We start from the raw sequence: 25,674 nt of genomic DNA, 5'->3' as shown, positions 1-25,674 counted from the left end.
CTTTCAGAATTGAAGACGGTTGGTGTATATGACCTTGGTATCCAATGAAATGTGGGCATGTTTAATGGTGTTAGTTGTTCAAGATGCCAAACCATTGTAAAAGGGAATGGAGCAAGAAGATCAAGCAGTATTGTGTGCATTGTGGATTTTTGAAGCCTTTCCTAACAAGTATTGGTGAGCACACTGGTGCCTACAGGCACTTCGGAGACAGCCCGTTCTATAGCATGTATTGCTGGTTATTGTTACAGTGAAAGCTGTATGAGGATTCAGTCCAAAAAGCAAGAGTGATCTGTCCACCAAAGCAATTTCTCCACTTTCACCACACCAACTTGGGTGGTGGCAAAGGAAAAAAGTAAACACAACGCTGGGGTGTATGTTGTGGTAAATGTTTACATGCAAGTTTGTGTGGCCATAACCAGCTTTTGACCACATTCATCACTGGCATCCCTGTCTGATTGTTTACCTTTGGGTGGGCCAAAGGTTAGCCACTCCTGATTTAAGAGAAAGTACTTTGATTGGACCAATTTAATATTAATGGGACAAAATCCCATTCCCATGTTAAACTGAGTGCTTTAGTATAAACTAGAATTGCAGCAATGTTGACAAATGTCTTGCATAAATGCAACTATTTTAGAAGCCCCATTGATTTAAATGAAACTTATATCCAGGTAAGTATGTAAAGGACTGGAGTCTAACAGCGGCATTCTCAACCATCACCGCCCCGCCCCCCATCTTTGCTGATGCAGGTTAGGATATGCTGGCGGGGGACATTTCCTGACCTGGGGAAGGGCGTGCTCTGCAGCAGTTTATTTTGCCAGCGGTGGTTCCGCCAGTGGTATCAAGCTCAGGGCCCCAAACAGGGCGTTACTAGGGCAGAGCAAAGCCACCGGATCCCAAATTGTTTCGTCCCCGGCCGGTGTTTCTTGCCAGAGGCGAAATTGATTAAGCGGACTCCTCGGCGTGCGTCTCTGCAAAAAACCCAAACCCAAGCATGTTCAGGGCGGGTTAACGCTTCCGCCTGTTGGGTTGGGAAATCGACAAATCCTTCCTCACTCGAGAAGGACAATGGGCGGCTCGTCGGTTCCCTCCCCTCCTCCCCTGCCGGGGCTGCCTCGGCTTCTGCCTGAGGGAAAGGCGCAAAAGCGCAAGCGCCGGGGAGACGCTCCATTGGCCGCCTCCTCCCCGCTAAGGCCCGGCGCTCCACGCAATTAGACTGAGCCAGGCGCGCCTTTTCGAGGCGAGAGAGAGAAGGGGAAAGAGTTTGCTCGCGCCGTCAGTGCAGCTGCTTCGCCTCCTCCGCTGCCTTAATCGTAGCAGCAGCAGCAGCAGCAGCAGCAGAAGCGAGCTCGGCTGACGGAGCGAGGCCGCCGAGATGTTCGTGGCGCGCAGCATCGCGGCCGACCACCGCGACCTCATCCACGACGTTTCCTTCGACTTCCACGGGCGGCGCATGGCGACCTGCTCCAGCGACCAGAGTGTCAAGGTGCGGGGATGCGGAGAGCGCGCGAAGGCCGCGGGCCCCGGCCTGTCTCCCCTCGTGAATCGGGCTAGACCCGCGCGGGGCCCGTTGACGCCCGTGCTCCTCCGGCCGGCGCCCTTGCTCGCCCTGCCTCCCTCTCTCTCGGGGACCACGCGCTGCCCCTCCGCTGGTGGCTGGCCGGCTCCTTCGGCCAGGCCTCAAGGAGGGCTATAGAGTGGCTTGGGCACTTCTGCCTGCGCTGGGTAACAGGTGGTCATGGGGGGGGGGGCATGTAGGAGGACCACGTTTTATAGCAGCCTTTTGCAACGGAAGAAATAACAAATTGTAGGACATGAGAGAGTCCCTGTTTTGTTTTGTTTTTGTAGCGCGGGAGAAAACCCAACGAACCCCAAACAGGCCTATGGACTGATTTGGGTGGCAACTTCAAGTTACAGTACTTGAACTAATAATAAAAAAAGGCAGGATGCGTGTGGTATGAATGAAATGGTTAAGTCGGGAACTTCTCTAGCAGCGTGTCTTGTCTCCTGCCCTCTTTGGCAAATGTTTCACGGAATTCGATGGGGCTTACTTCCAGATAGCAAGGGTGCATACGCCTCTGTCTTTAATAATCTTTATGTATTTTGGACCAGTGCAATGCAATTATACTTAAAGGGTTCTCAAAGGCAATGTTGGGCAAGTCATGGTTGATGGAAGAATCACAACTTATGGAGAAAGCAAGTAATAATGGGGGATGATGGACATGTTCAGAGGCTTTTTCAGTAAACATCCTATTAGTGTGACTAATTTTTCTCATTTTTGTTTTGCGTTAATACCCATGGGTCCATCAGAAGATTTGTGTGGCCTTGTAACATATGTATGTAATAAGTTGTTTGCTTTTAAAAAGTGGTTTGAGATTATTTTCCAGACAGAGTTTTCCAGTACAGGTTTGCAATAGGTGTAGACAATTTGGATTTATTTTCCTTAATGGGAATTAGTGATTTGGGATTCATAACTATTTAGGCTGCAATCCTAACCATGTTTACTCAGAAGCCAGTCCTATTGAATTTAATGGAGTTTACTCCCAAGTAGGTGGGTTAGGATTGTAAATCATTCTTCAGTATTCACCCCTCATAACCTGGGAGTAAACCCCATTGAATTAAAACCTTTGAGTGGACTGTGTAAGTGTGTGCTAGCTGAGATATAGATTGATCCTCATTGTTTACTCAGAAGTACGGTAAGTTGAACTGAGCTCAATGGGACTTTCAAGTAAGGATACAGTTCTGTACTAGTTTTGCAGCTGAGAAAGGACACAAACTAGAGGTGTGAATTGTGCTGACTTTTACCTAGAGTAAACCTACTAAAATTAATGGATCTCAGTTGTTTCAGTGGGACTACTGTTGGATGCAATTCAGAGTAATGTTCATTAGGGGTGTGTATGTATATTCTCTGTATTCTCTATATAAGAATTATAATATAATCACTCATGTCTAGCTGACATGTAAAGTTTGCAGGTCAGTAATTATGTGTTCACTTGGAAGTAACTCCCACTGTGGTAAATGAATTTAATTCCCAGGTAAAAATGCAGAGTTTTAATGATAAAATTAATGTATCTTGCTTTATATAGGACGATATATTGGAGAGACTAACCATTACTTCTAAGACCCATTTTGCACATGACAATTTTCCTGCAAAAATATTGCTTCCATGTAGAAATTTATATGCACCATGTCATCCTACACATGTAGATGTCTGCATGTAGTGGGATGCTATAATTAGCTGTAACTTCCCAATGTATATTCAGCAAATACTTATGTGCTATGCCGTATAACCTTTTCATACACAGAAGCAGTGTTAGAAACTGGGATAGAAAAGCTAGGAGCCAAATGGCTTCTGAGACCTGGGTTGAGGGCACCAAAACAGAATGTCTAGTCGCCATGGGGGGGGTTCAGCAACATTTTTTTATTTTGATAAGCATGAACTAATATACAATTCACATAAGTGGCACATTGTTAATATCAAATTTTTAGCAAAAATTGTTAATGCATGTTTTATTTGGTGTTTACATTAAAAATATTGTTACCATACTTCAGTTTTGAAACACCCTACTTTTAATTGTTAACTGTCTATACTTGTACTTCAAGGCTTCAAAGCACATACATTTCAGTAATCCTTGAGAGTGCTCACAGATGGAGAATCTTTAAGCACAAAATGTGCTTGGCACCCTGCTAATTTCGAACCCTGCACAGAAACCATACCTGTGTCAGAAAATGATATAAGTAGCCTCAAGGATTCCAAGTGGTCCAATGTTGGGGCCAGATACTCTTGTGGTTCTAGTGAACAGAGGCAATTCCAAATTGGAATAGCACACACACTCACTGTCCTATTTATAGGGAAATCTATACACAATTCTTATTTGACTCACTTATGAGTTGATATTATAGAAGAGTATTTGTGGTTTAACATCCTTCTGGGACTCTCCACAAACCTTGATCTATGGACTTGTTTGTGGGATCACTGTACTTTCTCTAACTTTTGAATAAAATATTTAGATATTGTTTGGTTTTCTTAATAGGTTTGGGACAAAGGTGAAAATGGAGAATGGCACTGTACTGCCAGCTGGAAGGTAAGGGTTGAAACCTGGAAAAATCAGTTGCATGCAACAGTTTTTGGCATGAGAAGCCACAATGTAGGGAAAGATTCATTCCAAACAATGCAGTCCTATGCATGTTCACTCAGCAGTAAAATTATCTTTGTTCAATGGGGCTTACTCCCTTGTAGTTTCTTAAGGATTGCAGCCTGAATGTGTAACCCAATAATTGTCTGCAGCTATAATTCGGTGTAAATTACTTTACTTTTAACTGCTAAGTCAGTCCCTATGAATGTTTAACTACACAAAACTCCTGGCATGAAATTTTGTTTCCTCTCTGTTGAAACTATAAAGATGCTCATGTATACAGATGTTCATGTTTCTGTTCAGATTTGCAAAAATGTTTTCCTTGAATTTTCCATTCACACTTTACATATTTCCAGTCTGTTTCTTCAATATGCAGGTCCTTTTCCAAGATGGCTAGCGGTATATGAATCACAAAAACACCCCTCTTCTTATTAAAAGAAATTTGATGGAGGTCTCTCATGTTGTGCTGACTTTTGGATATGGTAGAAACTCCTACCTATCCCAAAGCTCAGCGTCGTATGAGTTATTCCTTACGTCCATCTCATCAAGTCCTTTTGTATATGCCACTTGGGAAGTACCATATTTTTCCATGTATAAGACAACCCCTATTTTTTGGGACTGCAACAGAAATTGGGGGAGGGGAGGAGGAATTGCCCAAATTGCTTTACAGCCTGCCCACCACCGCAAATCGCACGCATCACCACGACCACCAAACATCTGCACGTTCGCTGCCAAAAGCCCACCTGCCCACTCAACGCAACCACAGCCGATTGCACGCATATCTCGCCGCCGCCATGAATCTGCCGCCCAATTGCCGTAGCCAATCGTCAGCAGGCCTTGCCACAGCAACCAATCACATGCTCAATCACCACTGCCAATCTCCTGCTGGCTTCTGCCACCAATTGCCCATCCTCCCTCTGCTATCCGTGTATAAGATGACCCGCAAATTTTGCCTATTGTTTCTAAGGAAAAAACATTGTCTTATAAACGAAAAATACGGTATCTCTTGTGACACAAAACTGTGGATCAGGCAAAAGGAGCACATGGTTTGCCTGCTTCAAACCATGGTTTTGTGTGGCATGCAAATGTGGCCAACATGTATCCATGTGGGAAATTGCCTCCAGGGTCCACTTGGAATATTATGTGTGCAAAGACTTTGACCCTATTACTTCAGTTAACTGGGTAGGTGGTATACAACATAGAATCCTGGAAATGTAGGGTTGGAAGGGACCCTGAGGATCATCTAATCCAACTCCCTGCAATATAGGAATATTCAGTTGTCCCATACATTTTATTTTGTGTTTTGGAAATGGATCAGTCAAGGGGAGGACTGTAAAGGGACTTTGATGTTTGATACTTAATTTATATTGCTGTTATTATTTTTTCTCCCAGCCTGCAAAGGCGCATACATTAAAACATCTTCAATTTTAGTCTTTGGTTTTCAAGTTCCAGTTCTTCTTACCTTTCCAGACACATAGTGGATCTGTGTGGCGTGTTACATGGGCACATCCAGAGTTTGGACAGGTCTTGGCTTCCTGCTCTTTTGACAGAACAGCTGCTGTATGGGAAGAAATAGTAGGAGAATCAAATGATAAACTTCGAGGGCAAAGTCATTGGGTAAGGTTTGAAGAGTGACAGTTCTAATGCACTCATTTCTCACATATAATTTATAACATTGTTGCTGCCTCAAGGATTTACTTTGCTGAATTTCACAGTTAAGAGATTTATTATAAATGTTTTTAAAGAAATGTTATATATTCACAAAGCTACATATTTGAATATATATAGATATATTTAGTTTGATTTGTTTACTATACATGGTTTTTGACAAATCATAAGCTTGGACCCTACATTTTTCTTCTATTCAGACAAGGAGATGTGTGATTTCTACCAACTTCTCTCCATCTGCAGTCCCACATCGCATATCCTACACCAATCTCAAGAGTTCCTCAACTCTCAGGAGCAGATTTTTGGGAGGTGTAGGGAGTTGCAGAGAGGAGGTGACAAAGCCCCATTATGTGAACAGAACTCCATGCCTTTTGTGTAATAAAAGTTAAGATCCAAGCTGTAGCTCTGGTGGGATGTTGATTATCCTGTTAATCCACATGATTGGGGTGAGGTTGGGGTTGAAGAGTATGGGAGGGCAAAGGCCATGATTCAAATACCACTGACAGTCTTCTGCGTATGCGCAGAAACATTTTAGCTCTCTCCTTCCAGCAGCTGCCTTTACTGCCTCCTGAAAAGCCCTCCTCCAAGGTTGGGGGTGCCCCTAGACCTGGACCCTATAGCAGAGACTGCCTAATGCAGCCCTTTGACACTACTAGCCAATCTGACCTGGCAAGAAATGAATTGTCTTACTCAAATTCAAGTATCTATTAGTTTTAATTCTGATTAGCTTCTACTATTTGCTTGGCTCTTACCTTTAGTATTAACAATGATCTGCCCATCACAGTATACAAGAGCATTCTTTATGCTTACAGCTAGAATGTAATTCAATTGAACTTTTCATAATATCAAATGAACACACTTGCTCTCCTTAACTTTGGAGCTTGTAAGATTTCTAATACAGTTATGTTTCATGGTTATGTTTTTCATAAAATTTATCAAACGTGTAGTATCTTGTTTACAGATAAAAATTTAGCTCTCTATTCTAAAGTTTATTTACCTAAATAAATAAGTGATGGTGCGTCTAAAAATCTGTTTTCCTTCTGCTAATGACTGCTCCATTGATTATCTTTAGGTGAAGAGGACTACTTTGGTTGACAGTAGGACATCAGTTACAGATGTAAAGTTTGCTCCTAAGCATATGGGCCTCATGCTGGCAACATGTTCAGCAGATGGAGTTGTTAGGATATATGAAGCACCAGATGTTATGAATCTCAGTCAGTGGTCACTTCAGCATGAAATCTCATGTAAACTAAGCTGCAGTTGTATTTCTTGGAATCCTTCAAGGTAAGCTATCAATTCCCTTGACAGGCTAATCAGAAAGTAAAGAGGGAGGGAAACCCTAAGGATAATTGGCTTGTTTCCTTCTTGTGTAATATTTATTTAAATTCTTGACTGTAAAATAGTGGTGCTGGGTCTAAAAGGAAACCAAGACTGTTGAATAGGTAGAGTCCAGGGGTAGCCAATGTGAGCCCATCCAGATGTTGTTGGGCTGCAACTCCCATCATCCTTGACCATTAGCTAAGCTGGCTTAGGTTAAAGAGAATTGGAGTCAATGTCTAGAGGACACTGTGTTAGCTACTCCTGAGTTAGAAGGATCAGCAAGTAGGTGATGCAAAAAACCTTTCTGTCTGAGATCCTGGGATCCTATGTTCCATCAGGTGTCCGCTGTGCATGTTGCCTTTTAAGAGAAAAGGTATTGAGGAATTTATTTTCATCATAAGAAGTCCTTTGTAAGAATATTCCATTTTGCATTTGCAGCTCTCGCGCTCATGCACCTATGATAGCTGTAGGAAGTGATGACAGCAGCCCAAATGTACTGGCAAAAGTTCAGATTTATGAATACAATGAAAATACCAGGTAAGAGGAAAGCAACTTTCATTTTTCAACACTTCATAATATTGCTTCACAACATCATTTGTTCTTCTGAGACTTGAACATGTTAAAATGGTTCGCTGAAACCCTAATTTGGTACTGATTTTAAGTTTATACTATGGATCACCAGTGGTCCCTCCAAATGGCCTGTGTGACCATTTATAGCAAATTCCACCCACCTGCCAATCATACAATGCTATTTACTGTCACTTGTCTTCATTCTAATCTGCCTTGCTGCTTTTACTAAAGTTCCCTCCAAAGTATATGTGAAATACAGTTAAAGATGATCCTATCCGCTTCTGACCCACGTATACCATTGGCATGTGGCCTCCAGAATGTTGACCAGGTTTGAATCTGGCCCTTAGGCTGAAAGTGGTTCTCCGTTCCTGCTATAAACCGATGGCAGGCTTATTTCAATGCTGGAAGTGCATGGGAGGGGGAAATCACAGCAGCGAAAGAAGATTTTAACCTACCTGTGTTCTGTAAGATTGCCCCTTCCTCAGCATTGTGACGGAAAGAAAAACCCCAACATTTATCCAAGCCTGATTCTGGTAGTGGGTGAGGCCGAGTATTCCCCGCCTCTCTCTGTGGGTGGTGTTTGTATGTGCATTTGCTCTCTGCCTGTTCTGGCCACACCCAGTTCTGTTCTGGTTCTGCCACTGCAGGCATTTGACCTTCAGAAAGTTGGCTGCAAGGGGACATGACCTTGCTGCAGGAGGTTCCCTACTTCTGCTGTATAGCTAATGTTCAAGTTGAGGCAGAGGGAGAAGTAACTTGCCAATGCCCCATGATAATTTAATGACAGAGGTTGGGCTTGAACAACAATCTGTAGAGAATACTGAATATTTTAGCTTTCCTAATAATATGCTATTATTTTCCTTAAAAGTTTTGCAAGGCTACATTTAATTAATGAATGCCAACCATAAAAATCCTGTCCTGTGTACTTTCCTCCAAATATAGAGTCTGTTGCCAAAACAAAGCAGCTTTTTCTACTCAAAGATCCAAACTCTCTATAATAAGCTTGATTTGACTAATTGGGAATAGTGAGTGATGTTGAAGTAATGAGAAACATATGATCTGTGGAAAGTTTCCCCCTTCCTATGGTTTTAATTTTTTTGGAATCTAAGAGTACAGTCTGTTTTTTCTGCTATGAATCAACAGACTTGCCATTCTGAACTTCAGTACCTCAGAAAGAATTTCCATAGCACTGCCTATTAAATTCATTGAAGTAAAAAGACAATTTGTGTATTTAATGTTTCTGATTCAAGTCAGTGTTATTGTTGAGTGACCTGGTCCCATCCTCTTGTTGTTCATAACAAAAATCAGTTGTCACTTGAACACTTCATAACATGGCAATAATTTTGTAGCAAATTGTACATCCCAGACATCAAATAGTACAAATTATATTACACATACATTCTAGAAAAAAAGGATTATTATCTAGAGAACACTTTTTAAAAAATACTTTCATGGGAGAATTTACCAATAATGTTGTTATAAAAACAGTTGGGGGGGGGCTTTAATATGTTTCTATGTTTAGAAATCAATATACTGTCTGTCTCACTTTTCAGGAAGTATGCAAAAGCAGAAACACTTATGACAGTCACAGACCCTGTGCATGATATTGCATTTGCTCCAAACCTGGGAAGGTCCTTCCATATATTGGCTGTAGCTACCAAAGATGTGCGAATTTTCACATTAAAACCACTAAGGTGAGTTTTTGACATACATATCCTATAATGTGGAAGCAGATATTTGGTATTTTCTTTCTCTCAACTATGGAACTAATTGTCCTCATGGTTAAGAACCTTGTAAGTTTATTCGATATTCAGTAATCCTTTTTTTTAAGCAGCACACAAAAAAGGGCAAAACATTGTTTTACTTTCTGTAATTAAAAGAATGGATGTATTTCAAGCAGATCAAACTCCAATATACAATTTTGCTTTCAACAGAAAGGAACTGACTTCTTCATCAGGCCTGACAAAATTTGAGGTCCAGTTAGTGGCTCAGTTTGATAACCACAATTCTCAGGTCTGGCGTGTAAGTTGGAACATTACAGGCACAGTGCTTGCATCTTCAGGAGACGATGGGTGTGTAAGGCTTTGGAAAGGTAAGTGTTCCTTCAGAATTCTGTGTGATTAAATGTTTAATTATTAGAAGACTATGGCTTCAGTCTTAAGCATACATAGTAGTAACCTGCTTAGCACTGGCTACAGTTAGATTTTTAAAAATATAATGTGTTTTAGGAGCTATATCATTAGTTATACTATTTTAACTGTCATAAAAATATCTTTCTCAAGTCACAATTGCATTATTTTTTTGTTCATTCCCACCCTGCAGCTAACTACATGGACAACTGGAAGTGTACTGGAATTTTGAAAGGTAATGGGAGTCCAGTCAATGCTAGTTCCGCTCAGCAGGGAGTTTTTAATGCTCCTTTAGGCACAGCCAATTCAAGCCTCCAGAATTCAGTAAACGGAACATCTGCTGGCAGGTATGCCACTTCGTATGTAAATTCTGCAATTTAAAAACTCTGTTTTGTCAACACCCACCATTAATCTCCCTAAAATCTTAAGCATCATTTTGGCTTTCATATGCATCATTATTAGTAACTTTTATATCAATAGCTTGCAGATTCAGTTGTCCTAGTCTTATCTGCAGTGTCCTGTATGCAACAGCTAAACTATTATAAAGAAAAACTTCCTTCTAGTTACTGTTCACATACTTCAGATGCTGAGCTCACTTGAGTATTTTGAAGACCATGTCATTAGCTCTTTTATTTTCCTACTCGCAGTACTGTATCTACCTTTTGTTGCCCTATAATACCTTGACCACTCATTATCCTACTGTCTCTCAACTAAGGTCTCTTTGACTTCAGCCTCCTGTGCTGCTCTCCTACTTCCTGAGACTCCTTGGGAACATGACCCTCTTCCAATCCTGTTCTGCAGTAGCTCTAGGCAACCACTTTTTAAAATTAGCTTTCAACACAAGAGTATTTTTGGCCCGTCCTCACAAACTTGATTCTGAAAGGAACCGTTGTTGAGGGATCAACTTCTTGTATAGGATTGCCTCGGCCAGCTTCATACAGCCACAACCATTTGATGGACACAATTCAGACTATATGCTGTAGATTTATGTTTTCCACACTTGTGCCCACAAATACGAGTGTTAGAAACACAGCAATCTATAAAATTAAAGTGGTCATGTCTTCAAATCTGTTCAGTTAAAGAGGGTTCTTGTGTTTCCATTTCTCCCTTATAATCTCAGAGTTACATTTCAGAGGAAAATTTTGTATTCCAGGGCACAACTTTGGAGTCAGAAATAGTACAGCTTTAATAATGAGATATACTTGCTGTTGGTGGAAAAACCCTTTTGAAGCATATCATATTTGAAAATGGGGCTGAACTCAGACATATTGTATTGCCCTGATGATTCTATATAAACAGAAATGTAAATGCTGAGTTTTAGAAGCAGGCTGATACAATAGAATATTGTTATTACGGCTCAGCGTTCTGGTACTTTTGTTAGTAACACTACTAGTAACACTACTAACACTTTTGGAGATCAACGTCACCAACAGCCTATGCTTAACAAGGAAATAATTAAAATTGTTTTGAGAAGTGATTGAAAAGATTAAAATTTAATAAACCTACCAAATACTGTTCCACAGTATTCTTATTGTGCTTATAATCATATGTGTCTAAAATTGTGATGCATTTTCCCTTCTCCATTTGTATTATGTCCTTTTTAACAGAAAGCACAGCTGAACCCAAGCTAACTGGAGTAACTTTGCTGTTTTGCTGCTTGTTGCATGCACACAGGAATGGAAAGCGAACTCCTTTTCCCCCTCCCCAGCGCCGTTTGACCTCTTCCCAAGACACCAGCAGTCTGCCTACTACTAAAAGCAAATCAAAAGGCTCTGTTAAAAAACACTGTATGCGTACTTTGCTAGCCAGCACAGTATGACCTTGTTGGAATCTGTGGAAAAAAACAGTAACAGGGAGAGTTTTCTTGTGGAGACACTTCTCCTCTTTCTCTTCAGAAAAAGTTTTTTTATATATAAATCAGAGTGGGGGAAGTTCACCCAAGTAACAAGGATTACCATCCTTTATATTTGAGGTGTTGGGCGGGGAAAGTATTAGTGTGAAGCCTCAGTAATCAGTTGGTTTTCATTTAAATTGCTTTGAATAATTGATTTTGTTCTACATTTTGTTCAGATGAGTCTTAACCATTACATTTTTGTTAATGGATTTGCAGTGTGCAAACTTAACTAAGCAATGTAAGCATTGTTGTACCTTGACAGTTGTACAGTTAGTATCTTAATTTGGAATTGCTTCACAATTAATTAAATACTATTTCAGAGTAAACAAACAAAAAAATCACCAGAAGCCCCCACACTAATTAATGTCATACTTTTAGTGAGAATGATCTTACCTGATAGTTGCATGTTCCTGTGGCATGATTCCATGGAATAATTAGCAAGACTTCTTTTGGTCACAATATTGTAGTGGAGAACCATATCCATATGAATGTTTGTCATGTGGCATTGACAAGTTGCTCTGGAATTATTGTCCATTGCCTTTAAGATGCTTCATGCATTACATAGTGAGGACACACACTGCTTCTGTGCAGTTGAGTTACTGCTCTGGAACAGACTGAAGCAGTGTCCTATTGCAAACATTCATCAGGACATGGCAAGAAAATGCCTTGTTTTATATAGCGGCATGTCAATGTAGCTCTAAATATGTCCTGTCTCCAGATTCTACTAACTTTGCCATTCTGTTCTGTAAATTTGTCTACATTTCCAAAGATTGTAAAGATTACAAAGTGGTGTCTTTAATATTACGGGTAAGTCATAAAAAGTGACATGTAATAGTTCTTTAAGCCTTTAATTTACCAGATGTATTTGGTTTTATCCTACATTTTCTCCAGAATTATGTATATATGCACCCAGACTGTATTTCAGTGGAAAAGGAGTCACTTATTGTATATTGTGGAAATCTAAGCACTGTAAAAACAGGTTTTTTTTCACATCTGTCCTATAAAATCTGCATTAAAGTTAATGTGGATGCAAATACAGCATAAATATATCTGCATAATTAATGTGTGCCTGTTTTTCTGCAAGTGTTTACTAAAAACATTGAGTTACAGTACATGGTTTTAAGGAGAGAGCAAACGTGTTGATAGTTAGGAACTCATTTAATTTACAGATAATTTATTATTTTGCAAAATGCACATAAGGCATATCTTAATTTAGAGATATTGTATTCAAACCAAATAGTTTCCAGACTGCCATAACCATTTTTGTTTTGATTGCAAACATGATTTTGGCCATTATATTTTATTTTTGGCATGGATTTACTAAAGCCTTCACCGCCTCCCCCCAGCATGTCTTTTCTCTTCCCCTTTGGTTCTCCTCATATTTACTACTATTCTCTTTTTTCTTGTTTTTCCTTTTTTCTTTTTTGGTGTTCCTGTCTTCATTGTTTTCAGGTATTTCTTTCCCCCTCTGGATTCCCCACGGGCTGGATCAAGATGGTCCAGTTATGCCCAGCTCCTACCTCCTGCTCCTCTGATAGAGCACTCTTGCGATGCTGCCACTGCCAATCTCCAGTATCCTCACCCTCGCAGACGATATATCTCTCGACCTCTTAACCTATTACGGGAACATGAAGGGGTTTAATGCACATTTAAAACTGTATTAAGGGCCTCAATCAGATGCTTGTAAAATGCTTGCGTTTCTGTCTGCTTATTATTATTTTGCATACTTTCTCCCACCAGAATTCACTGTGCTAGCGCTTATGCACCAAATGCTAGCTCTGCTATCCAATCCATTTTCAACCACGATGAAACAAATAAGCAGTATTAGGTATGGGTCATACACAACAGATAAGTTCAAAGTGCTTGTTCCACCATTTTTTAATTTTGTATTTTTTTTGTATTCAATCTACTGTGCTATTTTCATTTTAATAGATTTTGTTTGTATCCTGCATTGTTTTTGGAAATGTGTCCTTAAAACTAAATAGAACTTGAATAAAACTGTTCTACTGTGTGGCGGGGGGGGGGGGTATCTTAATCTCCAGCATCAAACTTCTAAGTAACCAGATTCTTGAGGCTTTTTCCAGCCCTGGACATTGGTACTGAAATGGAATGCTAAAGTAAAAATGCAGTATTTGTGCATTCTGCAGCAGTATAGAATGGGTAGTGTGTTTAGTCACTTGCAAACATTTTCACTTTCTTGCATAAAAATATTTACACTACGTTATTTTATAATTGTAGGTTAATAAAAAAATTGAAAATTATGTCGCGTGGTGGTTTTATTTAAGTTGCACTTATTTCTAAATGTATAAAAGTGAATATTGGGGAGAGGGAGCTGTCAGACTTCACCTATGACCATAGGTTTATGCTGTGCACCTTAACCTGTTCTGTTTCTGGCCTGAGCCACCTTGGGTATAGCATGCGGCATCTGAAATAACATCATCCACAGAGAGAGGTAGCATAATTTGTAGAGCATGAGACTCTTAATATCAGGGTCATGGGTTTGAACCCTACAGTGGGCAGTAAACAACAATAGTGCACTGCAGACTTTTCTGTAGGCTGACAATATTGAATGTTTCTTGTAGAAATGTTTTCAGGTAAAGTAGAAATATGAAAGAATTACCCAATTTGCCTTGGTGCAAAAAGACAACTCGTCCTGCAGTCTTCACAATGTCTGTTCAGAAGTAAGTCTGAGGTAAAGGGTAAGGATTACAGCTTTGGATGCAGCTAAGCAGTAATATTAATGTGGCAAAATCCTATGCTGCTGCTACTGCTGTTTTGGTTATCGCTCGAAGGTGATAAGGTAAGATTGTCTTTCATGAACACGGTCTTAATAGTGAGTCCATCAGCGACTCAGAAGTCCCACTGTGTGCTGTGGGCAGGATGCTGTTTGATTTCTACATAAATCTGCATAAAATTATGCTTCCAATACCATGGTCATCAAAGAACATCCAGTATAATTGCCTTAAAGCCTCTGCCCTCTTGGATAAGGTGGGTGTGTCCAAAGAGCTGTCTTGAGTAATCCCAAAAGGCTTCATATGACCTCAGTGATTTAAAAAAAAAATAATTTGTTTAAGCAGCTGATTCTGTTCCCATGCCACACTTCCTGTCATGAGGCTGATTTACAGTAATCATTACTGAACTATTCCAATTACAGTAATTCATTAGAACGGAGCTGCAGGAGACATTTCAGGGGGTGGTCTTGAACAAATAATTCTCAGCATCACCTATTATTTTTATTTATTAAATTTATATACCACCCTTCATCATAAGATCTCAGGGCCGTTGACAGAATAAAATAAAGGGTAAAACAAATGAAACAGCAAATCAGTACCCCCCTTCCTATTGGCAGGATAAATTGAGAGTAAGTCTGTCGCCTAACGCTTTGTGACTTTATGTATATGATATAGTGTATTAAAAAAAAAACCTACAGGACCGGGAAACCTGGGTGTTTTTGTAAATAAAATAACAAGTAAGCAGACTCGCAGCGAGATCGTTATAAGTCACCTCCGCAAACTCCACCACAGCTCTCTTTCCCGGACTGTTTGAAAGTAGCGTGTCACCGCCCTTTCGTCCAATCAGAGAAGCGCTGCGCTTTTCCTTCGTTCCGTTCTCGTAAACCAATAGAATTCGCATGTGTTTCCTCCCCGATCCCGCCCTCCGCCTGCCCCCACCCCACCCCGCCCGCCGAAATCCAAAAGCGAGTTTCCTAGGCGCCAGGTAAGGGGCGTGCGCGTGCGCACTTACAAGAAAATAGAGGAGGGGGACGTTTCTCTCTCTTTCCCCCTCCCTCCCTCCTCCTTCCAGAGTTCGACGCTTGTTGGGGTTGCCGTGACGTTTCCGAACGGTGTCCTCGCGCATCAATGCGCGTGCCCGGAGGCGCCCGAGAGCTGCCGTTCCAGCGCTCGCTTTTGCTTTGGGTGAGCGGTTTGTGGGGAAGGGGGAGGGGGTTGGGTGTTTTTTTTTTTTTGAGGGGGGCATGTTTTTCTCACTCGGAAGCGGCCGTTTTAGGTGGTTTTAGAGGCGGTTTCCATTCTGTCTTGTTTCCCGCTTCCCCTCCCTCCTGTGTCGGCGCCTAAAGCGAGTGTCGGGGAAGCTTTTTTTGACGGGTGTCCCGAGAAGAGAGGACGGAGGGGCGGGAGCCCATTTCAGGGGGAACTTGGGGGAAAAAAGGCGCGCCCCTTTGCTTCCCTCGCGGCGCTTCGCTTCAGCCCAGCGCCGTCCTTAGCAGGAAAAACGCTAGAAATCGGCGCCCTCCACGTGTGCCTGGCGCAGTTATTTATATTCCGCGGTGGGGACAGAGTTCCTCTTCCTTTCCTCCTTCTGCTCTGCCTCGGAAGTGTCCATACTCCTTTCCTATAAGTTGCCCATAAGAAGGTCGATAACGGGGATAAAGCTGAGCCACATCTCGGCTCCGCAGCAAACTGTGAATGAATGCGATGCTAGACGGTGCTGGTGTCAGGGAGTGTTTCTGAGCATGTGTAGAGGGCTGCTCCGGCCCCGTGCCCTGCTAATGTGCTATGGAAGACTACTTTGAAGCTAGCAACACTGACCCATATGGCTCCGGAACAGTTGCAGAAAAGAGCCCTTTTCTTTTAAAAAGTAATTCCTGTGAATTCAACAAGGCAGTTAATTGTCGTAAAAGAAATAGTCTTAATTTATCTTGCAGATTTGTGAAGTACTTGCCTTGGTGTGAAAAAATATATTTGGAGCTGACCAAAACTTAGTTGTGATTCAGAATTATTTTGTACGCAGGAGAGTTGATGGTGCTTCTTACATTCCCCCACTCCCATAGTAAAGGTTTTGGTTGAAAGAGCATTAATGAAAAATTGAGTACATACACCATTCTCTCTGCTGTACCCCACTTCAGGTGCTGGCAGCCTCTAGAAACAGCAATAAACTCATGCCAATCGGCTTAAACAGCTAAATATAGCACCTGCACTGTGTGTAGTCAGCAATCTAATGAGCTGTGTTCCTGAAAAGAATTTATTTTGTTAAATGATTGACAACATGCATGTGTGTTTTGGTGCTTTGTATAACTTGATTTTGAAAATAAAAATACAGTAAAAGTTGCGTTCTGCAATTGTGATTGATGTAACTCTAATCTTGGACTGCTCTGGCATTTTGCTTTCAAAGAGCTTGTACCTGTTCCAGTCCTTCAAATGTGTGTTCCTTTTGCGTTTGGAATTTCTAGAGCGTATTGTGAAAGAATTTACTCAGTGTCTGTCTTTGTGGAAGATGTAGGGATACTGTGCTACGCTTGTGTTGGCAGTCATAGCAAACAACTGCACAGCTTTTCAGTTTTGTTTCTCAGTTATTGAGCTCCTGTAGCAATTTAGGAGCTTGATGACAGGTCAGTCTCTGACTGTACACTTACCATCTAGGAAACAAAGATTAGACAATGTGACTTAAAAGTACTGATAAAATAGAACATTTCTTGACTATTATCTTGCTGCCTATGTGTAACCTCTCTCTCTTACCCTTTAGGGCAGCTATGAGAAAACAGTATAATGGAAGACTTCAAATGTATTGCAGATGAAACGTTTCCAAGTGTTTTGCTCAACTCTGTAACTGGCTGCACCAGTGACATTTTTGACAATATCACAATTTCATCAACTCTTGGTATACCAGTTGCTGCTTCAACTGAAGCCAGACGGAAAACTGGCTCTCATGACGGGTAAGACGTTTGTTAGTTCATGACTAGAAATTCGTAGGTGAGTGTAGGGAAGAATGTATTGACTGAAGGATTGCTCATGGCTGGTAATTTCTAAATCTGAAACTATTTCCAGGCATGGCTTTCTACTTCCATCAGTGTATGATTCATGATAAAAATAGAATCTAGATAATTGGAAATCTTACATAAAATTTGTTGAAACGGAATTCAGCAAGCTCATCATTATGTGCTGAACTGTCAGACATTGTGTAGTAACTTGGAGGCAAGTAAAGCAGGTACTGGCAAGGGGCTGTTTGAAGACTGCTTCCTCTCCTCCCAAGTGGTGAGATCTGGAGCAGGTCCCAGACATATTAGCATATTATCTAAGTCACCCTCTTGTGTGTAGAGGTGAATACCTGAATCCCTAGATATTAAAGCCATTTTTGCTAGTAGCTGTAATATACAGGGTTGAGTAACAGTAGCTGCTCTTGAGGCAGTTAGGTGGAGACTACTAGTAACTGCTGCTGACCACTGCTTTATGGGGAAGAACACTCCAGTACCCTTTCCAGGCGGAGTTGTGAAGCAGCTTGGGGGCTGCTGGCTTAGCACTATGAAGACATATAGTTGTTCCTAGCAATGGCCATTGACATCAGCAGTATCATTTAGTGAGCCACCTCATAAGCTGCTATTATTAGGCAAGATGCTGAAAGCTGAAGACTATGGTGGGGGGAGGGGAAGCAAATATGTTCCTTTTTCAAAAGAAGAAGAAGAAGAGGACTGCTCTAACTATGAGACACTAAGGACTAGAGTACCTTCCTCATTTGATTTTACCTTGGATTACTACTGGAGACAAATTTATCGTGTGGTTAATGTGAGGAGGTAGTGCCACATCATAAGACATTCCTGATCACTGAAATGGTCTTCTAAACAACAGAGCTGAGAACTTGCAAAATAATGGTTTTGTTTTCTCTGTATTACAGACAATATGATGAAGTGTCTTACATGGACAATAGATTCCCTGCTCCATTAGCATCTTCCTGTAGTGGTGAATCTGATTCTGATCCAAGAAAGAATCTTAACTTTCAGGATACTGTGTAAGAAGTAGATTATATAATTTAATGTTATATCTTGTGTTGGATCCAAAGATACATTTCTGCTCACAGAAGACTCCCTTCTGCTTATAGATTAGAACTTTTTGATTCAACTTTAAAATTAACTTTCAAGAGATATTCTCTGACAAATAGGTTTCATGAATGCCTGATTTAAATGTTGCTGCATGTCTTATCACTTTTAACAGCAGAGATGGGGGTGTAATTTCATTATATATCTTTTGCCAACAGAAAAAACAACATTCCTCTTCTTCCAGCCTTCAGCTAATTAAAGAACCTATGGTCTTTTAAACTCTGTTTTTTATTGTTTTGTTTGTTATTTGTTATGTATTTTTGTGCTTTTATACTGTAAACTGCCCTGTGAAAAGTGGTATATAAATTTAATAAATATAATAATACTATAGTCCCCCAGATGTTGGACCTAAGCTTTCATAATACCTGACTATTGGTCATGCTGATGAGAATTGCAGTCCAACATCTGAAGGTCCAAAGGTTCATTCCTGTTCTAGACTGCTAAGACCATGAAATATACTCCTTATGTTTTAAATCCTAAAATGTATGTTAAGATTAACCTACGGATAGTAATGAAAGCCCAACTCGGTTGTTCCTTAGACTAATTTCTGTGACATGTGGAGTTGTCTCACAAGAGAACCTGTGGTCAGATTGTATCTAGCAAACTCACCCACTCAAGGCCACTTATGACTCTAGAAGCAAATCTTATGTACTCCCTATTAAGTTCTATCTTTTGCTTGCATGGTGTATATCATTTTTTTCCAAATTATGACCTGTTGAAGGAACATAAGTTTCCTGTTAAAAAGGTTTAGGTGGATGCTGCTAATAAACGTAGCTTGGGTGTGGTTGGTTTTTTTTAAGTGTTGAAGTAGATAACTACTTCCTGGCTTAGCTTGTTAAAAAGTACCTGTAAGATCCTAATATATTTTTCAGATTTTAGCCTTAGTTAACTTTTTCATTTAAGTTAGTCTAATATTGATATTACCAGTTGAGAAGCACTAGAAAATCTTTATATGTTGCTGGAAAGCTAAACTTGCCTCCCATTTCAGAATGATCATGAGAAATAAAACTTTTATTCAAATACACCTACTATGTTGAAGCTAGAAGGAAAACACATGAGAATTGGTTTATGGAAAGATGTACTTAGTTTGTAAAATTTTGGAACAGCAAGCTATAGGCTAATATGCAAACTTAACTATAAAAATATTTATACATGTTAAACACAAATTAAATTTGAGTTGGAAACCTCTTATTAAGAATTGACAATGACTGTATATGTTTTATAAACATGCCTTTTATTATATTATATTTTTAAATAAAATGCAGCCGGTTGCAGCTTCCTGCCTACAATATCCAGGGTGTGATCCAATCTACAAGATACCACTAGGGAAGTTATTCTGGAATATATAGCTTAGTGTGGTTCAGCTAAACAATGCAAGTGGAGCTGTCTGACATTAAGTATATTAAACTGCTACTAAGCAGTTGTAAAATTAAGATTAAAACCTTCATTTTTACTTTCTCAGGGAATGCTGTAACAAAGCTGCAGACAATCAGTTGGAGTCAAACCAGCAAGGATCTAATGTTTTGCAGCAAAAGCACCAGCATTTTTCTAATGAAAGCTCTGGGAACCAGTGGCATTCTTTGCATGAGAGGCTTTCACTTCAACACTTGGAAGGTAGGCAGTTTTCACAGTGTCTGTAGGAATACTATTAAGCATTCTACAATGTATTCTGAAGTTCTGCTAAGTGTGGTATCCTCATTTGTGATACTTCAAGTGTAATAGCTTTCCTGCTAATAGTCACCCACTATGAGTTTCCCATCAGTTTGGAAATGAACTGGAGCTACCAAAAATAAGGTAGTAGCTGGCATCTACATAATTTGGCTGGCTGACTTGGTGGGAATAGACAAACTTGGATGATGGGGGAGAATGGAGTAGAGCAGGAGTGGGGAGCTGTTGATCTACAGACCTAATTAGGCCTGCCAGACAATTTTATTTCTTTACTTTTATTTCATAAAATTTATGCACCGCTTGATTGTAAAAAACCTCAAAGTGGTTTAAAGTAATTTTGGGCAAACGAAACCCAAATTTCTCTGCACCTGAGCTCTTATGTGAATGTACTTGAAGGGTGCATTTAATTAAAAAATAATATTCTTGAATGATTCCATACTTGATTAGTTTACATTTGCTAAAGGTTCTTGATAGTGTTCAATTTTTATGCACAGTGCTAAGTGGGAGACAGTGACCCCCCCCAAAAAAATAAACTAGTGATATTTGCAAAGCAAGAGCATTTACATAAAATTTGCAAGCAATATATTCCATGTACCACTGTTGTTAAGAAATTCCTGGCAAATTCTTTGCTCTGCCTTTGTAAAGTGGGCTGCTAATGCAGTAGGAAAAAAAAACTTTTTTTTTTAACTTTCAGATTTGACAGCTAGAATATTTGCTTCATTTGAAAAAGACAATGAAGACTACAAGGTAACTTTTCTGCAGTATGATCGATGTAGACTTTACAAAGAACTAATGTACTTTTTTCTAGCAAAAAGTCTTAAGTAGATAATGTCTTCTGAAGCATCACTCTCCATATGCTTGGCCACACTCTCAAAGAATCCAAAGTAGTACTAAGGCAGGCTTTATCTTTGCAGAAGCCATGCTGTTCTTTCATCAGCAAGACTTCTTCTCTTTTATACTTTACCATTTTATCTTTAAAGCTTTCCACCAATTTAACTGGAACAAACATTAAGTTAACTTGTCTGTAATTTCTTGAATCCCTTCTATTTTTTAAAACGTATGCGACTTAAACGTGGGATAAAATAACATCATGTTCTGCTTTCCTTGGGGGCATTTGATGAACACTAGAGACTTTGATTGATCCAGCCAGTAAAAAGTGAAATTATGGAGGAGATTCAACAATAAGTAATTCAAATTCCTGTATTGACTTTCGTTTGTAGGCTGTTTCATTAGAACATGGTCAGAAGAGGATAACAAATGAAATAGACAACAACACCAGGATCGGCTTTTCCAGATTTATAGAAAATGAACAACCACTGAGCTTTGCAAGCTTAGAAGGACATTCTACAGGTATTGCTTTAAAATTCGAATTGTTTGGTATACTTCCAGTTTATTTTTGCTAAGGATGGCTCCACACTGCCAACAGCAAGCCAGATTATTTGTGCACTGCTGTTTCATGCGATGCATATGCTTCCTGCAGTGAACATGTGAAGTGCAGATGATATACAAATGTCCTTAAAACACCTGTGTGCATATATATCTGGGGAACTGTGGAAGAATGCACGTGGTTCATACTTAATATCTGAACTAATGGCAAGCTGCTTTTTGCTGAATTAGAATATGAAATTGGAGATGAAGAGTTCTGTGATGGCCAACTGGAGACCTATTTTGAGCAGCTGGTACTACCAGAAATGCAGATGGAAGATGTTGAAGAGCATGAATTTGGAGAACATGTTAAAGCCATGGAACTGCCTTCGAATAGGAAAACTGTAAGTGAAAATTCAGTTATTCTAGTATTGGGGGTTTGTAGGCACACTATGACATTGTTCAGTCTGCATGAACAATTTTGTAAAAGGTGGTTGGGGGGGGTAGATAATGTTGGTAACTTAAGGGAGCTGAAATGAGGCACAGTTCACTTGCCCCAAAGCTGCATCTTCTGCAGAGGATCCTAATAGCAATAATGCTCCATTTCCCTTTTCTCTCCCCACCTTCTACACAAGAACTACAAAAGAATAGAGAATGAGCAATAGATGGAGATAAGGCAGCACACAGAGACTAGACATTCTCTCTAATGTTGTGTACTTGTGTTCGTACGCCCTTGCTGGTTGGTGAAAAGAAATGGTTCTGTTCAGACTTTCTGGGATGCTTCATAAGCACTACACTTGCGGTGCAAGTGGATCATGCTCTAACAAATTACATAAATAATCTTCTGCCGTTGCGCAAGAGTTCTTGGGTACTTGAGTTTCACCTGCTCTGAGCGTGATGAGCAGCTAGCCAACCTCCCAACTTGGAAGCTGTAGAGGTGTGCAGGGCTCATCCTGACACATTGTATGATGCTCCTTGCAAAGCCGCAGGCCTCCCCAACTCTAGAGCACATTGAAGGCATTTTGGCTGAAAACTAACATTTAAAATTCTTCAGGAAAAGTTCCAGATACCTAACATTTGCCAGGCAGCAAGAACTGGTTCACCTGTTGCTAGCGACGAAGAACTGTATGAATTTAAGGAAGCTGGGCACAACGAAAAAGACAAGCAATTTATGCTGCCCGTGACAGCAAGGCAAGAGGTGCGTCATAATTAAGCTTGGCTAAATTTCTAGAGAAGACACAAACCTTTAACCAATATAGTTTGGGGGTTGCTGAACGTGGGTTGCCTATACTCAAATACATTTTAAGATTTATTTATTTTTAATTGAAATGCATTTGCTTATCTTTTCTTTTTTATTTGCAACAGGTAGAATGCGGTAAACCTAGTCTAAACTCCGGACTCAGCGATAGTTCTGAAACGTTTCCTGCTGAAATGGTAGTTTACACATCTGAAGTATGCAGTAGAACAACAGATTATCAACACGCTTCTTCAGATGCCCTAGGTAGCAGCTCTGTTATTGATGGTGACATTTTAATGTACTGAATGTGCATATCAATTTGGTACAACTGAGTTTATTCTGTGCCTCCTTAAAAGGCACAATCGTGTCATGACAAATTTTAAGCATCTTTTAAAAAATGCATATTGAATAAAAATGAATATAATGAGGAAAATATGGTATAGTAATGAAGCCCAAAGTACTGTGGGAATAACATGTTGATGCCTAGATGTGTTACCTATTAAATGTTTTTTTCTATTACAACATTTCTTTCATATCATTTAAAATCAATGCTAAATAGCTGTATCACTGCAGGTTGTCATGACTGTAGTGAGGAAGATGGAATATCTGTAAAGACGAAAGCAGTCAGCAGCAGCAGAAATGTAAGTAGAGGACTGAAAATCAGAATCCATGTATTCTGGCTCAAGATACTGAGTTTGACCTAATGTTGGGTATCTCCTAGAGTAGACCCATTGAAATAAATAATCTTAAGTAACTTGTTCATGGGTCTACTCTGAGTATGAGTTGGATATCACCAGTTTCTTTTAACAGGGGATCATCTCTTTTTTAAATAAACCAGACTTCTTTTTGAGCAAGTGTTGGGGATACTTTTTGTTTCTGTTTTTTAAGGAAAACATTCTGAGTAGTCTGAATTTCCAAAGCTTCTCAAGAGTTTATGAATCAATCACACATGCAAATCCCTATTATTTTTTTCCAACCAGTAGTCATCTGTCTCATGCCAATACCTTGAGTAGGCAACATTAACTTGTTCCTTTTGTCCCTTCCTCCTCTCCCCATCACCACAATGAGCACTATAGTTAACAGTACCTAGCTGATGATCCTATATGCAAGCTGGAGGGAGCTTTCCCGGTAAAATTGCCCAAATGGCATACACTACTTAACAGCAATAAACACTTTAAATTGCTTGCTAAAACCATACTCAATGAAAGTCCTTGAGCAATTATAGAAAACCTTACTACATGAGGTTATTTAAAATTGGTCTGGGAAAGTATCTCTTAATTGACATTAAAAAGAAAATGAACATTTTTGTCCAGTTAATAAAGTAACTCTCTCTCTTTCCTTTTGCTTTTTATAAAAGGATGCCACAAACGTAACCAACTGTGAATTAAAGCTAGATTCTCTCTACTTTAAATGCATTGCTGACAGTAATGCTGCTTCTGAGATATGGCACACAGAACAGCAAACCCAATTTCCTGATCTGTCGCAGCTTGCTAATGAAAATTATGTTCCTCTGGCTGATGCATACCTGTCTCCAAGTGCTTACAAAGGTTCAGAGCAATATGAATGTACAGCAGAAGGTTAGTTAAATGCTAGCTCCTGTGTGCTTCTGGATTGATTTTGAGATGTTGCTGATTTGGTGGGTGGCTGCTTTGAATGCTTTTGTGTTATGCCTGATGTAAACAGCACATGGCTTTAGTCTATACAGATGAAATACTGTAGCTTACTTGAAAATGAGAGTGGAACAAAAGTAGCTTTTGAATATCCCGGTTCAGTTTTGATTTAACCACTAAGTTAAAGCATGCATGTATTGCTTCTTGTTGTTGTTTTTTTAAATCAACTCATTGTTAGCTTTCCTTTCCTTCCCCCAATGGTCAAAGTCTAGGTAGTAACATCCTTTGGATTAGGAACCTTATTTGTGCTATATTGTAATGTACTCATTCATGTACATGCGTATCATGACTGAAAGTGGAGGAAGCTAAAGACAACATGTGATTCCTTTTTTAGAGGACCCACCACATGATGTTGTGTATCAAAATGAAGATGGTAGATGGGTGACAGATCTTGCTTACTACACGTCATTTAATAAAGAACAAGTATCCAATTTCTCAAACTTAAGTGGAGACTTTGTAGCTGGATGTAAGTCTTATTATACTTTTAAATCTTTGGAAATGTCTTGGTTGCATATCACGTCCTAATCTTAAAAGAACAGACACCTGCATTTACAAAATATGTCAGTATCAGAAGGAGTTTTGTCGGAGCTCCCTTGATTTCTCGAGATTATTTTTTTCACTTCTGTTTTAAATTACCCCTTTCCACAAAGATAAGTAGGAAACATAGCAGGGGTCTTGCAAAGCTTTCCTTTGACCTGCCTTGAGTAAGTTTGTACTACAAGATTAATTATATGTTAGGACATGGGTCACCAAGATTCTCCACATATTTGTAGGTAATGTAATGCAGATGCCAATTGCATGACAGTGAAACAAAAATACTTCTTTGGGTAACTGAAACTTCAGTGTTAAAACAATTAACAGCATAAGTAACCTGACTTCTCTAAACTTAGGATATTAGTTGTGATAGACTTCAATTGTAGTATTACTTACAAAACTGCTGAAATTAAATAATGGTAGAGGAAAGGGGCTGGCATGGCTTTCAGATTTCCTTGCTGATAGCTCTGCTCCTTACAAAGACAGCAGCACAGAAGACCAGGGCTTCAGATGATACAAAAGCTTGTTTTTATTCAAAGCCGTTCTCCTTGAATAATAAATATCGGTCTTTTCTTACAGTTGGTATTACCCTAATATCACAAAACCACACAAAACTTTTAAATTTTATTTATTTCTTTGGATTTATACACTGGT

General features: G+C 39.8%; 2 protein-coding genes across 11 annotated transcripts in view; both read left to right on the top strand.

The window, feature by feature from the left end:
* The first annotated feature begins 777 nt into the window (after positions 1-777).
* Positions 778-13,975, top strand: SEH1L (SEH1 like nucleoporin). 4 transcript variants are annotated; one of them, XM_083622640.1, is made up of 9 exons: positions 778-1,483; positions 4,032-4,082; positions 5,604-5,750; positions 6,874-7,085; positions 7,560-7,658; positions 9,245-9,385; positions 9,626-9,783; positions 10,014-10,167; positions 13,167-13,975. In XM_083622640.1, exons 1-9 carry the CDS (start codon positions 1,373-1,375, stop codon positions 13,354-13,356), a joined length of 1,263 nt encoding a protein of 420 aa, XP_083478766.1. In that variant the 5' UTR covers positions 778-1,372; the 3' UTR covers positions 13,357-13,975. The 4 variants fall into 4 exon arrangements, with proteins under 4 accessions (XP_083478766.1, XP_083478768.1, XP_083478769.1 ...); XM_083622642.1 differs by having other exon boundaries at positions 11,428-13,975; XM_083622643.1 differs by having other exon boundaries at positions 10,536-13,975.
* Positions 13,976-15,381: 1,406 nt separating this feature from the next.
* The window catches only part of CEP192 (centrosomal protein 192), a 50,064-nt gene continuing 39,771 nt past the window's right edge, over positions 15,382-25,674 (top strand). For 2 of the 7 annotated variants that reach the window (XM_083622445.1, XM_083622441.1), the window contains exons 1-12: positions 15,408-15,631; positions 17,199-17,388; positions 18,345-18,458; positions 20,009-20,160; positions 20,909-20,961; positions 21,435-21,564; positions 21,832-21,983; positions 22,634-22,777; positions 22,945-23,080; positions 23,390-23,457; positions 24,174-24,393; positions 24,821-24,952. In XM_083622445.1, the coding sequence (XP_083478571.1) occupies positions 17,222-17,388; positions 18,345-18,458; positions 20,009-20,160; positions 20,909-20,961; positions 21,435-21,564; positions 21,832-21,983; positions 22,634-22,777; positions 22,945-23,080; positions 23,390-23,457; positions 24,174-24,393; positions 24,821-24,952 (1,468 nt within the window). In that variant the 5' untranslated portion in view covers positions 15,408-15,631; positions 17,199-17,221. Of the gene's footprint in view, positions 16,314-17,198; positions 17,389-18,344; positions 18,459-20,008; positions 20,161-20,908; positions 20,962-21,434; positions 21,565-21,831; positions 21,984-22,633; positions 22,778-22,944; positions 23,081-23,389; positions 23,458-24,173; positions 24,394-24,820; positions 24,953-25,674 lie in introns of all 7 variants that reach the window. The other 5 variants (XM_083622442.1, XM_083622446.1, XM_083622443.1 and 2 more) reach the window with 5 other exon arrangements.

This window comes from Podarcis filfolensis (genome assembly GCF_964270895.1).
Source record: "Podarcis filfolensis genome assembly, chromosome: 7".
NCBI classification, from domain to species: domain Eukaryota; kingdom Metazoa; phylum Chordata; class Lepidosauria; order Squamata; family Lacertidae; genus Podarcis; species Podarcis filfolensis.
The sequence above is the reverse complement of the archived record's forward strand: the minus strand, read 5'-3'. Positions and strand labels throughout refer to the sequence as shown.

Coding starts and splice junctions, on each gene's coding strand:
- SEH1L (XM_083622640.1), top strand. CDS start 1,373: ATGTTCGTGGCGCGCAGCATCGCGGCCGACCACCGCGACCTCATCCAC. Junction 1,484..4,031: donor CCAGCGACCAGAGTGTCAAG/GTGCGGGGATGC, acceptor TTTTCTTAATAG/GTTTGGGACAAAGGTGAAAA. Junction 7,659..9,244: donor GAATACAATGAAAATACCAG/GTAAGAGGAAAG, acceptor CTCACTTTTCAG/GAAGTATGCAAAAGCAGAAA.